We start from the raw sequence: 18,362 nt of genomic DNA on the forward strand, positions 1-18,362 counted from the left end.
ATGCATGGTGGTCATCCTCAACCAGTATATTGTGATTTAGGGACTTCAAAGGGTAATATTGATATATATACTGATTGTAATGCTAACAGTGATGGAAGTATTAGATGTGCTCCAAAAGAAATGAGGGATTGTGGTGACTGTGTATTGGAGCTGAAGTCCATACTTCCAAATGGATGAATTTCTAAGTTGGAAGCCAAAACTCGTCACATGCTGAAGAATTTTTGCAAAATTGAGCACAAAACTCTTCAGAAAGTAGCAATATTAAGCAGCAAATCAATGATAAGAGCTGCGTTAATGAACAAAGATTGGTTCTCACTACGCAGTGAAGCAGCGAGTTTTCCTTGTTTGTCTCATTCAATCAATGCTTTCACGCTCATTTGGGATATTTAATCGATTAAATATCCATCTTAATCGATTAAAGATGGATATTTAATCGATTAAATCTCGAGTCAATCATTTTTGCTTGTTTTGACCATTTAATCAATTAAATATTCAAGTTACTCGAATAAAGAGGGGCAGATTGGTGGGTAGTTTTGGGTAAGGGATAAAATGGTTATGAATTAATTAATGAAGGGCAAAAGGGTTAAAAAGTCCCAAAATTTTCCTAAGATTATTTGATTAAGTTTACTGAGTTGGTGTTTGGTTGATTATGAAATATTAGTAGGAGAAAAAGGATCTATTTACAAAAAAAAATTTATAATTTTTTGCAAATTACACTATGTACTCCCATAAGTACACATGTAACCTTGTGTACTTCCGAAGGTACATAGTATAGTTTATAAACAAAAATTTTGTAAATATAACATTTCTCTTAGTAGGAACGTAGGGATTATTTTACAAAAATAATCCCACCTTTATTTTTTGATTCAAAAAGTATAACGAGCAATTGCTGTCATTTGGTACCAGGTCAATTCACGAACTCCATTTGTGCACATATCGTACAAAAAATTAAGGTTAATTTGGTCCAAATAATCACAGTCTCATTTTCACTTCCCCAGGAAAAAAACAATTTCACCTAATGCATGAACTTTCTGCTACGGTTGTCGTACATATCTTTATACACAACAACAATAATTGGGGAAAAAATTTACCCGAGAAACTTTTTCTTTTTTTTTTGCTAACAAACGTGTAATTATAATATTCTCTAACAAGTTTTTCCAGTAATTGAAATATAATTCTGGTATTAATATATTTAATCCCTAAATTTTCCCAAAAAATATACTAAATTAATGATGCTTGAAAATCTCGAACAGTTCCAGTAAGTAATATTGAGTTGGACAATGTCAAACAGTGAAGTATCACGTGTCAGAATTCCCTTTTTATATATTATTAAATCGATTGATTTGTACTTTTTATTCGTTCAACCAAAAATATTCCAAATTTGCATTTACACACGTGCTCCAGATTTGGAAGCGATCTTCGTTCATTGCAAAGAGTTTCAACATTAAAGAGCAGTAATTGAGGAAGGAGATTGAGCTTGAGATGGAGATGGAGGAGGGTGTTGAATCGAGAGTAATTGCAAATGAGGGTGCTCTTCTTGATGATGATGGCAAACCAAAAAGAACAGGTATGACATTAATTCTTTCATTATTCCTCTGAGTTTTCCAATTTGGAAAATTAAGAAACTTCAATTTGTGGTCTTAGTTGTCTAGTGAGGGAGTAGCTATTATAGAAAACTAAGAGGATTTGAATATGTTGTTATATTTAATGAAATGGCTGATAGCCAATATATACACAAGTCGGTTATACAGAATCAAGGAGGATCAACTAGAATAAAGTATACTGTTCAACAAACTATACATGGAATAATAAAAAACTATTCTTGCTAAAAACTAGGACTTAGTTGCTAAAGGATAAGATCAAAGGTGATCTTCTCCTAACACGCCCCCTCAAGTTGGAGTATGAAGTGACGAAATGCCCAACTTGCTGCGAAGAAAACTGAATTGCTTCATGCCAAGCGGTTTGGTAAATATGTCTGCGAGTTGCTGATCTGTACGAACGTAGGTAGTAGTGATTGTATTGCTGAGAACATGATCGCGTACAAAATGACAATCAATCTCTATATGTTTGGTACGTTCGTGGAAAACTGGATTAGCAGCTATTTGCATGGCAGATTGGTTATCACAGTGCAACTGCATAGGGTGTGAATGTAGAACATCAAGCGAGTCCAGAAACGATTTGATCCATAACAACTCAGCTGTAGCTGCTGCCATTGAACGATACTCAGCTTCAGCGGAGGAGCGAGACACTGTGGGTTGCTTCTTTGTTTTCCAAGAGATAGGAGAAGTACCCAACATGATAAAATAACCAGTAACTGATCGACGGGTGAGTGGACAGCTAGCCCAATCCGAATCAGAATATCCACGAAGAAGGAGATCATTGTCGGATCGAAGGAGTAAACCTTGGCCAGGATCAGTTTTGATGTACCTTAAAACGCGGATGACAGCATCATATTGAGCAATAGTAGGATTTTGCATGAACTGGGAAAGAACATGGACGGAGTAACTTAACTCAGGTCTAGTAATTGTCAAGTAAACCAAACGTCCTACGAGTCTTCTGTAACGTGCGGGATCCGAGAATGGAGGACTTTCTGTAACTGCAAGCTTATGATTTGTTTCGAGAGGGAAGGCACATGGTTTGCACGCAAGGAGACCAGCGTCTTCCAATATGTCGAGAGCGTACTTTCGTTGGCTCAGAAAAAGACCTGATGGACCGTGAGCTATTTCGATGCCAAGAAAATATTTAAGAATCCCCAAATCCTTGATGTGAAAGCATGACTGGAGAAAGACCTTGACATCGGTGCATAAGGCATCATTGTCGCCCGTTAGAATAATGTCATCAACGTAGATGAGAAGAGCAACAAAGTGGCCATCTTTGTGTAAGGTGAATAGGGTGTAATCTGCCTTGGATTGGATGAAGCCATATGATTCAATGGAAGACCGCAACTTAGCAAACCAATTGCGAGGGGACTGCCGCAAACCGTAGAGAGATTTACGTAAGCGACATACTTGATGTGGTTTGTGATGATTGAAACCTTGTGGAACGCGCATGTAAACTTCTTCGGTAAGGTCTCCGTGTAGAAAGGCATTCGTAACATCCAACTGGTATAGGTGCCATGATTTGGCAGCAGCTACCGCAAGAAGTGTTCGGACACTCACCATTTTGGCTACAGGAGCATATGTATCGAAGTATTCTTCTCCAGCTATTTGATTGTTACCGGCAATGACCAACCGTGCTTTGAATCTCTCCACTGTACCATTTGAGTTGTACTTAATGCGGTATACCCACTTGCATGGAATGACACGTTTTCTTGGTGGCAAAGAAGTGAGTTCCCACGTGTGATTTTGTTCAAGGGCATCTATTTCTTTTCGCATTGCTACACGCCACCTTTCATCAGTTACAGCATCCTTGAATGTTTTTGGTTCAACACCAGAAGAAATGGCAGCAAGGAATTGTTGATGTTTGGGAGAGAATCTAGAACAAGAAACAAAGTTAGCAATAGGATAAGCCATACCTGAGGAAGGACTGGAAGAAGTAGAAGAAGCTAGTGGATTATGTGCGATGACTTTGGAGCATTTGAAATCTTGGAGATATGATGGAGGACGGCGAGAACGGTGACCACGTCCCAAAGGTGCAGATGGATGTGTGACTTCTGGGGGCTGTTCTTGTCGGATAGAAAGCTCATTGGAGACAGTAGGGGCAGATTCGGGCTGAGCCTGTTCAACAGGGAGAGTGTCTTCAATTAAAGGGACAGGGTTGGTAACAACTTGGGAATCAAAGGATGGGCTTTGTGGAGCAAGGGTTGGTTCGGGTGATATGGGGTTATGGGGGTTTGGGTCGTGAGGAATATCAGTGGTAGGAATGACTGTGGTTGGTGCAAAAGGAAAGGTGTTCTCTTCAAATACCATGTCTTTGGATACAAAAACAGTATGTGTTTCAAGGTTATAAAGCCTCCAACCCTTTTTGCCAAAAGGATATCCCAGGAACAGACACCGAGTTGATCGAGCTGCAAACTTGTCCAACGGTTTGGGACGTGGATGAGCATGGCAAAGACATCCGAATATGCGAATATGATCATAGCTGGGTGTGCGGTTGAAAAGACATTCATATGGTGTTTTTCCTTGGAGAAGAGGAGTGGGGGTTCTATTGATTAAATGTACCGCAGTTAGAACACATTCACCCCAAAACTCGATAGGAAGACTAGCTTGAAAGCGTAATGCTCTTGCAACATTCAAAATATGTCTATGTTTCCGTTCAACACGACCATTCTGCTGTGGTGTGTCTACACATGATGTTTGATGTATAATTCCCATATCGGAATAAACCTTGCGGAGATTATGAGCACAAAATTCTGATCCATTGTCGGAGTGTATTATTTTGACCATGGTATTAAACTGATTACGTACCATGAGAAGAAATCGAGTTATGTATTGGAACGTTTCAGACTTGGTGGTCATTAAATAAACCCAGACGTTTCTGCTATAATCATCCACAATTGTTAAAAAATATCTTGCACCGGTTAGAGAGGTAGTTTGATATGGACCCCAGATATCGCAGTGAATAAGATCAAAGCATGCAGTAGTTTTATTAATGCTAATAGGGAATACAGTACGAGTTTGTTGTGCGCGTAGGCAAATGTCACAAACTGAAGGAGAATGACCCCTATTTTTATTCACTGTAACAAAAGGAAGAAAGCTTAAAAACTGAAATGAAGGGTGACCCAATCGACGGTGCCAAACATCTGCATTCTGTTGAGTGTGAGCCGCACATGCAGTAGAGATGGATTTGTTGTTGGATGAGTCATGCACATAAACACCAGCTTGCAATCTACCCAGTCCAGTCTTGATCCTCGTTATGGGGTCCTGCAATTCACAGCCATTGTGAGTAAAAGAAATGATGCAATTTGTATCAGCAAGTAATTGAGCAACTGATATGAGGTTGCATTGTAATTTGGGAACATATAACACATTCTGAAGAGAAATATGAGATGTCAACTTAAGACTGCCACTGTGATTGGAAACAAGTTGATCACCATCAGGTAAACCTATTGTAGTGGGTGGAATAGATGTAACATTGGAGATTAAATGGAGGTTCCCTGTCATGTGTTGAGAAGCGCCACTATCCACCAACCAGGTAGAAGGCAGAGTGTGATTACCAGAAAGGGATGTAGTGTTAGCAGACGGTGTAGTGGAGGAAACAACCATGTTGGCAATTTGCTGTAGAAGCTCAGGACTCAGGTTGGGAATCGAGTTTTGGTTGGACACTATAGGTGTTGCAGCTGCTGTTTGTGATGCAGAAAAATTGAATGGGTTGGGACGCTTGTCATTAGCATTGATATTGACAGCGGAAGAATCTGAATCAGAATCAGCCATTGGGAAAGTGGATCGATACCTTCAAACTGATACCATATAGAAAACTAAGAGGATTTGAATATGTTGTTATATTTAATGAAATGGCTGATAGCCAATATATATACAAGTCGGTTATACAGAATCAAGGAGGATCAACTAGAATAAAGTATACTGTTCAACAAACTATACATGGAATAATAACAAACTATTCTTGCTAAAAACTAGGACTTAGTTGCTAAAGGATAAGATCAAAGGTGATCTTCTCCTAACAGCTATATATATAACTAGGAATTGGAGACCTTCGAGTTAAAACGTGACCTGGTTTCGTGTTCATTGCTACTTGTTAATTAGATGCATTGTATTTGCCATTTGCTTTTGTCCATGGCCGTACGCGTCTATGTATCCTTATCTCTTTCACAATATAAAAAACCCAAATATCAGAGAGTTTCGTTTCGATTTGGATCCTTTTCATAAATTTGAGTTGTAACAAATTAGAGTTTTGTGAATGAAAAAAAATAAAAGCAATTGAAATCCTTTTACCCGCAATAGTACAGAGTCCGTTTGTTTGAGGTTATCAAAAAAGTAACTTTTCTCTTCCTTATTTTAAAAGTGTTTTTTTATAAAAGTTAAGTTATTTATATTTTTATAAAATATTTAAATTTTAAAAAAATATTTGACTTTTGACTTTTGCTTTTCTTAGAAGTTAAAAGTTTTAGCTTCTGGAAAAAGTAAATTTTTGACTTTTTTTGTAACTTCTATTTTTTTTAAAGCAGACATCCAAACAAACTAAAAACGAGAAGTGCTTTTTTATTGAAAAAAAGCAGCTTTTGAAGAAGAAAAAAAGCTCATCCAAATGGGCCGAATCGATCTTATAAACTGACTTTCTAAAATCAAGAGTTTCATAACTATATTACAAAAAATGATATGTACAAAGATATTTAAAATTGAATGGGAGTAAACACACAGACACATATATATAAAATTACTTTACATACACAATTTAAATTTTATCTTTTAATTAAGAAATTAAGTATTTTTGAATAAAAATATTCTAATTTTACAAATAAGGTATATAATATGGTCGTATTTTTAGCCTTATATTTTACTTAAATCTGAGTAGGGATGTGCATGGAGCGGTTCATAATCAGTTTTGAAAAAATTCAAATCAAACCGGTTTGAAATGGTTTGGTTTTCAAACCGAACCGGTTTTTTTTTTAAAAAACCGGATTTTATTATCCAAACCGGTTTCAAAACCGGTTTATGGTTCATAACCAGTTTTGATTTAAAACCAGTTTTAAACAGGTTTTAATTCAAAACCGATTTTAAATCAAAATCGGTAATGAACCATAAACCGGTTATCAAGTTCAAAACCGATTTTTTAACAAATTCAAAATCGATTTTTGATGGATTGTGCTATTTTTATAAGTAGTTATTTGTTTCTCCCGGTTATAGGTAGTTGACCAACTATTACTCTCAAGAATCTTCATTGTTTTGGAACTCTAAGGAAATTGTTTCACGTTATTTTTATAGAAAACATTTCCATCAAAATTCTTTATAGAATTCAAATTCCGTCAAAAGTTTTCGACAAAAACATTTTCGTTAAACTTTTTGACAAAAAAATTTCCGTCAAAATTTTTAACGAAACACATTTCCAACGAAAATTTTCGACGAAAAATATTTCCGTCAAGTTTTTTGATAAAAAACATTTCCATCAATATTTTTCAACGAAACACATTTCTATGAAAAATTTTCGTTGACGAACAATATTTCGATAAAAATTTTGACAAAAATGTTTTTCGTCAAAATGCTTTATAAAAATATTTTTCGTCAAAAAATTTGAGGGAAATGATTGGAGGGAATTTAGATTTCGTAAAGAGCTTTGACAAAAAATAATTTCGTCAAAAAATTTTTCTGAAATATTTTTCGTCAAAATTTTTTACGTAAATATTTTTGGTCAAAATTTTCGCTGTAAATGTGTTTTGTTGAAAATTTTGCTGAAAATATTTTTACGTAAATATTTTTGGTCAAAATTAACGCTGTAAATGCGTTTTGTTGAAAATTTTGCTGAAAATATTTTTCGTCAAATTTTTTTACGTAAATATTTTTGGTCAAAATTTTTCGCTGTAAATGCGTTTTGTTGAAAATTTTGCTGGAAATATTTTTCGTCGAAAATTTGGACGGGCATATTTTTTGTAAAAAAATTTGACGAAATTATTTTTTGTCAATTTTTTTTATGGAAATGTGTTTCGTCAAAATTTTTTACAGAATTATTTTTCGTTGAAAAGTTTGACAGAATTGTTTCTGTTGAAAGTTTCGACGGAATTTAGATTCTATCAAGAATTTTGACTGAAATATTTTGGCCCTAAAAAATTTATGTCAGTGATTATGACAAAATCTTGTTCCGTCTCTAGTTTTAACGAAAAAAATTTCGTCTCTATTTTTTACGTAATATGATTTTTGTCAAATTTTCGACGAAATATTTTTCTTTGATAAATTCTGTTAGTATTTGAGACTTTTCTAATAATGTCACATTTAAAAATGATTTATACTTATGTAATTTTCACATCTTAATGCTAAGGATAAAAGATAATACTTATTTGTTCTTTAATTGTAAAATAGTTTGGTTATGGATAACCAATTATTTTTATAGTTTGGTAAATAACCAGTTTATAAAATAAAATGCAGTTTCATATGAAACCGATTTTTAAAAATAACCAATTTTTAAAATGGGGAGCGGCTTGGTTATAGATCGGTTTGGTTCTTTTGGACATTTTGCACATCATATCTGAGTATAGGTCAAGAAGGATAAACATTCACTTTTTGGTTGACGATTACCAAAAAAAAAAAACTGGTAATTAGAATTAATTTTTTTATTTTTACAATTTAATATAGATCTAATGTTCTTTGATAGATCAAGCTCTTTTATCAATATAATAAAGTGTAATTAACTGATAATATAAATAATTTTATGCAAAAATTAAATCTTAAACGTAATGTGTTTGAAATATTTTATTTTATGTTAAAAAAAATTCAATTAAAAACTTCTTGAAATATTTTTTTTAAAAAAAAATTATTTTTGTAGTCGTTACAAAACAAACATGTATTAATCTATAGAGGTAGGATCTTTTGACACTAATGTCAAATTTGAAATTTGACAACTCATCTGAGAGCCATTAGATAAAAAAAGATCAATGATGTCACATGCTTACAAATCAGAGTCGTTGATCTTTTTTGATCTAATGGCTCTCAGATGAGATATCAAAATTTAAATTTGACACTGGTGTCAAAGAATCTTACCTCTAATCTATAACCAAGAAAAAGAACTACCGGAATGAGTTACGGCTCAAGAGTTTAAGATGATAATTATATATTGCGTTTAATCATCCCAAAATAATAAAAAAAGCATATTATTATTGGCTATAGTAGAAACAATTCTAAAAAATATTTTTATGATAGTATTATAATATAACATATTTCAATAGGAGATGCAATCATATAGGTACTTAAAGAAGGGTAAGTATGTTTACCAAAAAAAGAAGAAGGGTAAGAATGACTAATAGAAGATTGATTTGGTGCCAATTAAGATAGAAACTAGTTATCTATTTATTTATTTGAGTTAAATTCAAGTAATTGTGCAATTGGCACTAAAAGTTTTATACATTAAAGATAAGTTTATTTCATTAGGGAAGAGGGCATTTTAAAAAAAAATCCATTTTTGAATTTGGGTAAAATCAGGAGCTTTGCCCATTTTTATTCCATAATCTCATATGAAGGGTTTGAACTAATATTCATAATGAAATATAATCTTTATTTTGAATATTTAGGTTCAAATCATTGGCCAACAATTAGAGAAATTATTTTTCTATATCATTTAACGCAAAAGCTAACTCAAATACATCTTCACCGAAAAATGGTCCTTAGATGAGCGCGTTCTTCAGTAAATTATACAATGTGTAAGAAAATCGAAAGTTTGATCGGAGTGCATTAGAAATTTCAATCGATGAAACGAAAAATTATGGTTGTGAGTAGTGATTACTGATTACTCTCGTTTTCATCATAAACAAGTAATTCCGAATTAATTCTCCTAAAAATTTATAAGTAATAATTTTTATTATATTTTGTTTTAGGACTTAATGTTTATCGAATGGGAAAAGTATGTGTCACTTTAAAGGATGTAAAATTGTGTCATTTTAAGATAGAGAAAAAGATAGATAAATGAGAAGAGAGTGTTGACAAAAAAAGTAAAGGTGTGGGTCCCACCTCTTTGTGACAATGAAATGATATAAATTATGTCATTTAAAAAGATAAACACTTTTCCCTTATCGAATTCATAGAAATAAAATTATCTTTATATTTCCAAAACAATGTCATTTTAAAATAAAATAAAAATGTTTTGAAAAAAAAGCGTATAACAAAAGAGAAATAAAATTTTAAAATATCCTACATTAGTTCCTCAAATTCCAAAATGACATATTTTTTTAAGGGTGTTATGAATATAATGTTATAGACACATAAATATTGTGGGTTTTACTGTATAGAAAAGAAAAAAAATAAAAATAAAGTGGATCTCACACTTTTTCGAGTGAAAATTATGTTATGTAACGGGACATTTCTATTTCCCATTTGATAATTATGGTCCTCTTTCGCAATAAAAACATTTTCCCCTATGGCTTACAAATTTATATTATATTTAACACAAACAGGGACAGCATGGACTGCAAGTGCACATATAATAACAACAGTGATTGGTGCTGGTGTGCTATCTCTGCCTTGGGCCATGGCTCAGTTGGGATGGATTATTGGTGTATTCTCTGTTTTGGTCGTATCTTGTGTCACTCTCTATACTTCCAATCTTCTAGCTGATTGTTATAGATCACCAGACCCTGTCACTGGCAAGAGGAACTGCACCTACATGGAGGCTGTGAAAACCAACTTAGGTACTTAGCTAAACGCCAAATCTCACGTCTCATGTCATGCCACTTCTACTTGATTTCACATTCAAGTTGAATCCTAATTATTTGTGTACGCATGTGTTTCTTTTGATAGGTGGTAAAATGCATGTGGTATGTGGATTGGTCCAATACGTCAACCTTAGTGGGGCTGCAATTGGATACACGATAACTACATCTATAAGCGTGGTGTAAGTTGTTTTATGCTCTTTCACTTTCATAGCATGTGACCATATACAACACTAGTGTAGTGAGTATCCCAACACGGCACCTGTTTTTTAATTTAATAGATAGGGATATATTAGAAAAAGAGTTAAGTTGATGTAGAAGATATGGTTACGCTAGATGAAAATTATATGTTTAATCGTAATAATTTTTTTACCTATTATTGTAAGAAACAAAACAACTTTACATCAGCTATATTTGATATTTTATGATACAACAGCAGAGACACAAAACCTTACAACTGCTCTATGCAGGTTTAGATGGTCATCAATTGTACTAAAAAAAAAAAAAAATCATTCTCCATTAAATCTCGACTAACGAGAGTAGGGATAAGGATAATCCTTATACGCAGTTTTGCCTTGCATATTTGCAAAGAGACAGTTTCTTGGATTGGAATCTGTAAAAATAATTCAATTTTTGGTGACTTTAATTATCGTGAAGTTAGCATTATTCCAAACTGATTTGTTGCAAAATGTTGCATATTTCAGGGCAATACGAAAAATCAATTGCTTCCACAAAAAGGGAATTGCAGCTCCATGCCAATTTTCGAACAATCCATACACGATTGGTTTTGGAATTGTTGAAATATTTTTGTCCCAAATCCGCAATTTTCATAAGCTATCTTGGCTCTCAATCTTAGCAGCGGCCATGTCTTTTGGTTATGCATTTATTGGTATTGGACTTTCTCTTGCTACAATCATCCAAGGTTAATAATTTCCACACCTTTCTCAGTCATTTTTGAGTTCTATATGAATTTGAATATTATATGAGCACGGATAAAGTTCATCATAGATCTCACACAATCTCATCACAAGTCATTCACTTTTTCCCCACATTCAGGGGTACACACATGGCACATTCAACAAGTAAATAAACAAAACAGAGCTTCTATTTTCTTTCTTTGTTTTTTTAATTACTATTTTGCTGAAATATATTTTGTTAATGTTAATGAGGATTTACATTTGGAAAACATGGATTAAAACAGGGAAAGGAAGAAGTACCTCTATAATTGGAGGAAGCAAGGAGCAAAGTTCAGTAGACAAGTTATGGAATATGCTCGTTGCACTGGGAAACATTGCACTTGCTAGCAGCTATGCTCAAATTGCGATAGATATCCAGGTATGAATAAACTGTAAATAAGGCCTTTTTAGTTTCCATAGCACAAAGTTTCACTTTTCCAATTTCGTACTTATAAAACATGGGACCCTTTTTTTAAATGTTTAATCTCTTAATTATGTAAGCTGAGATATGGTTCCTCTTACTCTTAGTATAAATTTGAAACAAAATAAAACTTCAAATGAAGTTAAGGAACATTTTCAGTATCAGTGATTGTATTTATCTGCTAATACATTTGCACTCTCTTGAAAATGAGATATGGTGTGTCCTTACATTAAAATTGTTATAGTGGCGTGGTATGAAAAATAGGACTCTTTAAAGTCATCACCGCCAGAAAATAAAGTGATGAAGATAGCAAACAAGATAGGAATATTCACCATGACAATTATCTTCCTCTTATGTGCCTGCTCTGGCTATGCTTCATTTGGCTCAGACACTCCTGGCAGCATTCTAATGAGCTCTGGGTTTAAAGAACCTTTTTGGCTTATTGACTTAGCCAACGTCTTCATTGTTGTGCACCTCGTTGGAGCATATCAGGTTTTGACACATTGCCTTTAAATTCTTTGTATCATGCTCAACCTGTGATGTACTTGAACCTTTTATCCACAATCATGTAGAGTATATTTGTAATAAGCAAATAGGAATTAATTTAATTTATAAATTTTTTTTTAAAAAAAATTATAAAATAAAAAAAATACTTTCGTCTTAATTTTTTTAATAATATTTTTTTATAGTACTTGTGATTATTAACATGGACCTTGCCTGGTTTTATCAAATGCTATTCTACTTGCAACTCATGAATTTAACCAAGTATGATACAAGATAATTCATTTCAAAATGAAATGAAATAAAATCAATTCTATTTTCTAATAATTCCAAACATAATAGATTTTGCATTTAATTATACTATATTTGTTTGTTTATCTTAATATCACAATGATATAGCCATTGATCTTGAATAAATTATGCATGCAGGTAGTCACCCAACCTATTTTCGGTGTAGTTGAAATGTTGGCTGGTCAAAGGTGGTCAGGATCAAGTTTTGTAATGGAGGAGTACCCAATGAGCATTGGCAAAATGAGATTTAGCTTTAATTTCTTTAGGCTCATTTGGAGGACCATATTTGTCATGGTTATGACTGTTCTGGCCATGGCAATGCCCTTTTTCAATGAAATGCTAGCCTTTCTTGGGGCCATGGGATTCTGGCCCCTAGTGATATATTTTCCTGTGGAGATGTTCATTGCCAAACAGAAGATCAGGAAACGAACAATCCAATGGATTGGACTTCAAACCTTGAACCTTTTATTTATGCTCGTGTCATTAGCTGCGGCCTGTGCAGCCATTCATGGATTGAACCGAAGTCTTTATAAGTACAAGCTCTTTATGTATAAAGAGTAGCTTTTAAATATATAATGTATGAGCTCCAAATTTTTAATGCTCAATTGTTACATGACAAGGATGAGGTAAATTTTGAATTCATTTGTGTTATGTTCTTGTTTAGGATCAAAGTTTTGTTCTTAAGGTTTAAGAATTACAAGTTGTGTTGTGGTAATAAATAAATAACTCAGCAAAAATTGTATGTGCAAATTACATTGAAGGTTTCAAAACCCAGCCAAAAAATATATGAGAAAACTTCAAAAAAATCCCAATAACTTTTCTCGTAATCATTTATCCTCTCTCTAAAGTCTTGAATCATTTACCCCTGACTTAAAGTTTTTTTTATCACTTACCCCTCTAAGTGAGAGGGTAAGTGATAAAAAAGCTTTAAATCAGGGGGCTAAGTGACAAAAAAATCTAAATAAATGTGTAAATGATTCAAAAAATTTGTAAGAGGAGTAAGTGATAATTAAGAAAACTCATAGGAAAGTTTTTGAAGTTTTCCCAAAATATATTGAAGGCTTTTGAAAACTTGAGGACGTAGAAAGCTACACAAGAACTTTTTATTTAAGGACAAGAAAAAAAAGCCTTAAACTTATAATAATAATAATAATAATAATAATAATAATAATAATAATAAGGGGTTAACATTTCTGCAGTTGTTGTACGTGCAGCAATCAAATACTTGCCATATATATACTTGAAAGCATTAAATACGAGAAATCATAACCATACAAAGGATGAAAGCATTAAATGTGAGAAATCATAACCATACACATGTCGTTGTTGTACGTAAAGAGGCTGCAAAAATGATTTTACCTAATAATAATAATAATACAGTGAACTTTCCTAACGGCTACTTCTCATGTATTGCCACTAATCACAATCAGTGTTTAAAAATTTGGCCCAGCCCGGCTATCGACTCGGCCGAGGTCAGGAGTTACGGAGTCACAGGTTCAATCGAGGAGGGGGGTCATGGGATCACTTCGTTGACCCGGTTTTATACATTAAAAAATATAAATATATATCCTATATGAAAAATTCAAAAAAATTAAACCACTAATCATCAAAGATTCAAAATATACTTAACATAATTTAACCAATTACATCTATAAGTCAATATTACACAAGCAATCAAAGTATCAAACACATATTCCAATGGAGATCAAACTTAGGCCCTCGTTATCCTTCTCACGCACCTACAACAACGTGTGCTTTCCTTATTAGAACCTCAACTAATCCATGGCCAATTTAGATGCATTTTTTTAGTAAATAATTTAGATAAAATTTTACTCTATAGGGTTATCAACCATCAAGAACAAATACTTTTCGCATATAATAGATGACTTTTTACATCTATTGAGAGGAGGCACAATTTTCTTCAAGATAAGCCTAAGATCAAGATATCATCATACAATGATTAAATATGTAGATATCGTTAAGTCTGTAATTAGAATTAGATATGATCATGATGATTATTTAGTGATGCCTTTTGAACTTATAAATACTCCTACAATATTCATGGATTGTACGAATAAAATTTTTAAGTCATATGCAGATCAATTTATAATGGTATTCATTGAACATATGATGATATATTCTAGGATTGAAGAACATAAGCAACGTCTTAGGATTGTGAAATAGTTGATACCAAATTAAAAAAGTATGAATTTTGATTAAGAGACTTGAAAATTTTAAGATGTGTGATATACAAATGATGAATATCTCAAGATCCCAGAGAGATCAAAGATAACTATTAAATTAAAAGTTTCTTAGGATTAGCTCCTTATAAGAGGAGATTTATCAAAAGATTTTCTCAATTAGTTATACCCTTAACCTAATTAACAAGAAAATCAAATCCATTTTTGTTAGAGAAATATAAAATCATTAATATAACATCTCTCAACAATTTAAGTTTTTGGGTTGAAATGGTTCTTTACATGATATCAGAGCCGACGTGATTAAGTAATCATGAGTTTGATCCTCTTCTCCGCCATTATATTAATAAAAATAATTAAATATTATGAAATTTCTTAGTACAAGTAAGCTAGGCCTGATGCATCATCCACCATTCAATGGGCTCTCGTGTGAGGGCCATGTTAGAGAAATATAAAATCATTAATTTAGTCTCATCTAACAACTTAAGCTTTTGGATTGAAATGATTTTTTACAATTTTGTGTGGACTAAGGAATGTGATTATTGTTTCCAACACTTAAAAATTATATTGACTATCACTCCTATTTTAGTAATTTGAATCCATTTGGGAAGTTTGAAGTGTACAATGATCTTCAAAGAGAAGGTTAGGGTATGCATTGATTCAAGATATGAATGTTATGGCTCACGCATTTAGACAACTTGCACCAAATGAAGATATTATTGTGCCCATGTTTTGGAATTGGTGGGAATAATCTTTTCACTTAAGATTTAGAGACTGTGAACACCCAATTTTGTCCCAAATATTTAAAAATAATAAAAACATAAAAAAGAAAAAGAAAAAAGAAATAAAAAAAGAGATTTGTCCTTCAATAAGGAAAAAAGGAAGAGAGCAATGAAAAAAATGGAAAAGGGAAGGAGGACCATTTCAGAAAAAGTAACAGCTTTGAGTAGGACCTCTTCCAACCACGATATATTCTTCATCCATCGTCCGATTAAGCTAAAAATCTTTTAGCAAGATCTTGACTCATTGCACATCATATTCAACGATGGATTTGTGATTGGAGGCCTGTACCATTCCCAGAAAATTCAAAACCGAAACAGGTTTCGCGAGCGATTTCTACTGCAAGAAGCGTTTTTGGGAGGACCATTTCTCTCAAACGAACCGTCCGATCGTCCTAAAATTTGGTCAGCGTGTTCTTCTTATATGACACTTCAATCTAGCCGGACCAATTTTCGAACCAGGCTTCCTAGCATCAGATATAAATTTTGAAAGTTGGTCTGTTAGTTTTGTCGGGAAGCCATATTGCAGGGATCGTTTCTCTCAAATGAACCGCCCGATCTTCCTCAAATTTGGTCGGCATGTTCCTCGCATATGATACTTCAATATGACCGAAGAGATTTTTGATCTAAGCACTCTGGTGTGAGATATGGTGGTCGGAAAATGGCTGTCCACAATGAGAAAAAATCACTATTCCTAATAAGTCCCACATTGCCTATCTCTCATCCCTTCATCCTCCCTTCCCCCTATATAAGGAGCTTCTCTCCCTTCCTTCTCTCCCAGCGATCTAGACTTCTGGTATCTTGATACTTTGGTATCATTAGAATATGAGTTTTGTACTTTGGTTTCTTGATACTTTAATTAGGTTGTGTAATATTGACTTATGGTTGTAATTGGTGAATTATGTTAAGTATATTTTGAATATTTGATAATTGGTGATTTGTTTTTTAATATTTTCATATGAGGTAGGTTATACTTACAACCTTTTTTTTAGAACCTCTTACAACCATATCTTAACACCGTTGATTTTCGCTAATCAACGGTTATGATTTTCGCAAATTAAACTCATTAATTAATTATTAATTCATAATAAATGATAACCGTTGATTGGCGAAAAACAACGGTGTTAAGATATGGTTGTAAGAGATTGTAAAAAAAAAAGTTGTAACTATAATCTTCCTCTTTTCATATAAGATATATATATTTATATTTTTTTTAATATATAAAACCGGGTCAGCATAGTGACCCCGTGACCCCCGGTACCCCATGACCCTTGACCTTGGCCGGGTCGATGGCCAGCCGAGTTTTTAAACACTGATCCATTAGACAAATTATATATTCAAAAATAGTAATGATGCATATAATGTTATTAAATATTGTATCTGATAGAGATTCTCCATTTAGTTCTAAATTTTAGGAGGCTTTGGAAAAATATTTATAACTAAATTACATCATAAAATACTTTATCATTCTTAAATTGATGGACCCATTAAGGGAACTATTTAAAATCAAAAGAATACGTCAAAGCATGTGTGTGTGAGAAAAAAAATTTAAGTGATTCGGGAGTTTATGGTACTTTCATTTAAAAAAAAACAGTTGGATTAAATTTTTTTGAGAAAAACTTCAAAAAATTCTGGTAAGTTTCTTTAGCATCACTTATCCTATTCCTACAATTCTAAATCATTTACACTCATAACTTAAGGGTTTCTTTATCATTTATCCTCAGATAAGTTTCTTTATATCTCCTTCATGTACACATCATACTGATCATAGACAATGAGAAATTTTAATTGACTCGTTCCCACTGAGTCAGTGGTGGGAGGGGAGCACTTTTCGTGGGAGTAAGGAAAAACTCTGGCAAGTATTTAACTTCAACTTGTTAAGCACTCTAGAAATGGAAATTAGCAATTTGTTGACATGAGAGTAGAGGAATGGGATTGTCTCCGTGTGAACGCATGACTCGCATCTTATCTAGACAGCTGGACATCAAAGAAACAAAGAAAGGGGCGACAAGTTGTAACAATAGTGCCATTAATATTGGACATTCTGATTTTTTGTAAGGTCTTTCTACAATATATTATTTATATTTTTAAAACTTCACGTGTCATCATATATTTTTTAATATTTTAACTTCAATCACTATCTTATATTATATTATTGAACCCAAAAAAGAGTAAAATAATATAGGAACAATTTTATTTATTGTTACGAAATATATTCATATTCTAACTACCTAACCATGAATCCCTAATGGATAATGATATAATCATCGTAACAGTATAAGATGATAAAGATAATAAAGATAAAATTCTTATCCTTATAAATAAGAGATCAAGTCCTACATCAACTAGGAGATCTACACAGTCCAAACTCAAGAGGTAATCCTTATAAATAAAAGGCTAAAGACTCCTAGGTACACACACTTAACTCATTTAGTACTACTGCCAACACTGTGCACACACTCATATCTTGGCTATAATTCTATTGCTTATGCGCAGTGATTGAGATATTGACCATAAGTCAACCAAGATATCTGTGTATAGGATATCTCTGAGCGCATACCTTACGGTATAATTCTACGGTTTTCTATGACCGAACATTAATATTTTTTTAAAGTTATTATTCTTATTATATATTTTTTTTTGGTGAGGATTATTCTTATTATTTAATTAGTTATTATTGAATCAATTTAAAATAATTAATCAAGTAGTAAGAATAGTAAACTAAAACGAAAGTAAATATAACTTTGCTAAAATAATATATGAGTTAGAATATTTTTACTATCAAATATTTCTATTATTAATTTATTATCATTCTAATTAATGTTGAATTCCATTTTTTAGCCGATAATTTCTAAAAATTTATAAAAAAGAGAGAAAAGAAAAAAATTTAATGTACTCTACAAAATA

The 18,362-nt window shown here is 32.8% G+C and overlaps 1 protein-coding gene across 1 annotated transcript; it reads left to right on the forward strand.

The window, feature by feature from the left end:
- Window positions 1-13,039, forward strand: LOC133315642 (amino acid permease 8-like). The gene is made up of 8 exons (XM_061517308.1): window positions 1-141; window positions 1,468-1,567; window positions 10,055-10,288; window positions 10,398-10,491; window positions 11,014-11,231; window positions 11,511-11,644; window positions 11,951-12,178; window positions 12,617-13,039. The coding sequence occupies exons 1-8, from the start codon at window positions 1-3 to the stop codon at window positions 13,037-13,039; spliced, it is 1,572 nt and encodes a 523-aa protein (XP_061373292.1).
- The last annotated feature ends 5,323 nt before the right edge of the window (window positions 13,040-18,362 follow it).

Source organism: Gastrolobium bilobum, unplaced genomic scaffold (assembly GCF_033153095.1).
Source record: "Gastrolobium bilobum isolate Gb01-03AN ecotype WA unplaced genomic scaffold, APGP_CSIRO_Gbil_v1 utg4030, whole genome shotgun sequence".
Taxonomy (NCBI): Eukaryota; Viridiplantae; Streptophyta; class Magnoliopsida; order Fabales; family Fabaceae; genus Gastrolobium; species Gastrolobium bilobum.

What these genes read in the sequence shown, in the direction of transcription:
- LOC133315642 (XM_061517308.1), top strand. Translation starts at nt 1, where the DNA reads ATGCATGGTGGTCATCCTCAACCAGTATATTGTGATTTAGGGACTTCA. An exon ending in TGAGGGATTGTGGTGACTGT is followed by an intron (nt 142 to 1,467) that starts GTATTGGAGCTG and finishes TAATTGAGGAAG; the next exon opens with GAGATTGAGCTTGAGATGGA. An exon ending in TCTTGCTACAATCATCCAAG is followed by an intron (nt 11,232 to 11,510) that starts GTTAATAATTTC and finishes GGATTAAAACAG; the next exon opens with GGAAAGGAAGAAGTACCTCT.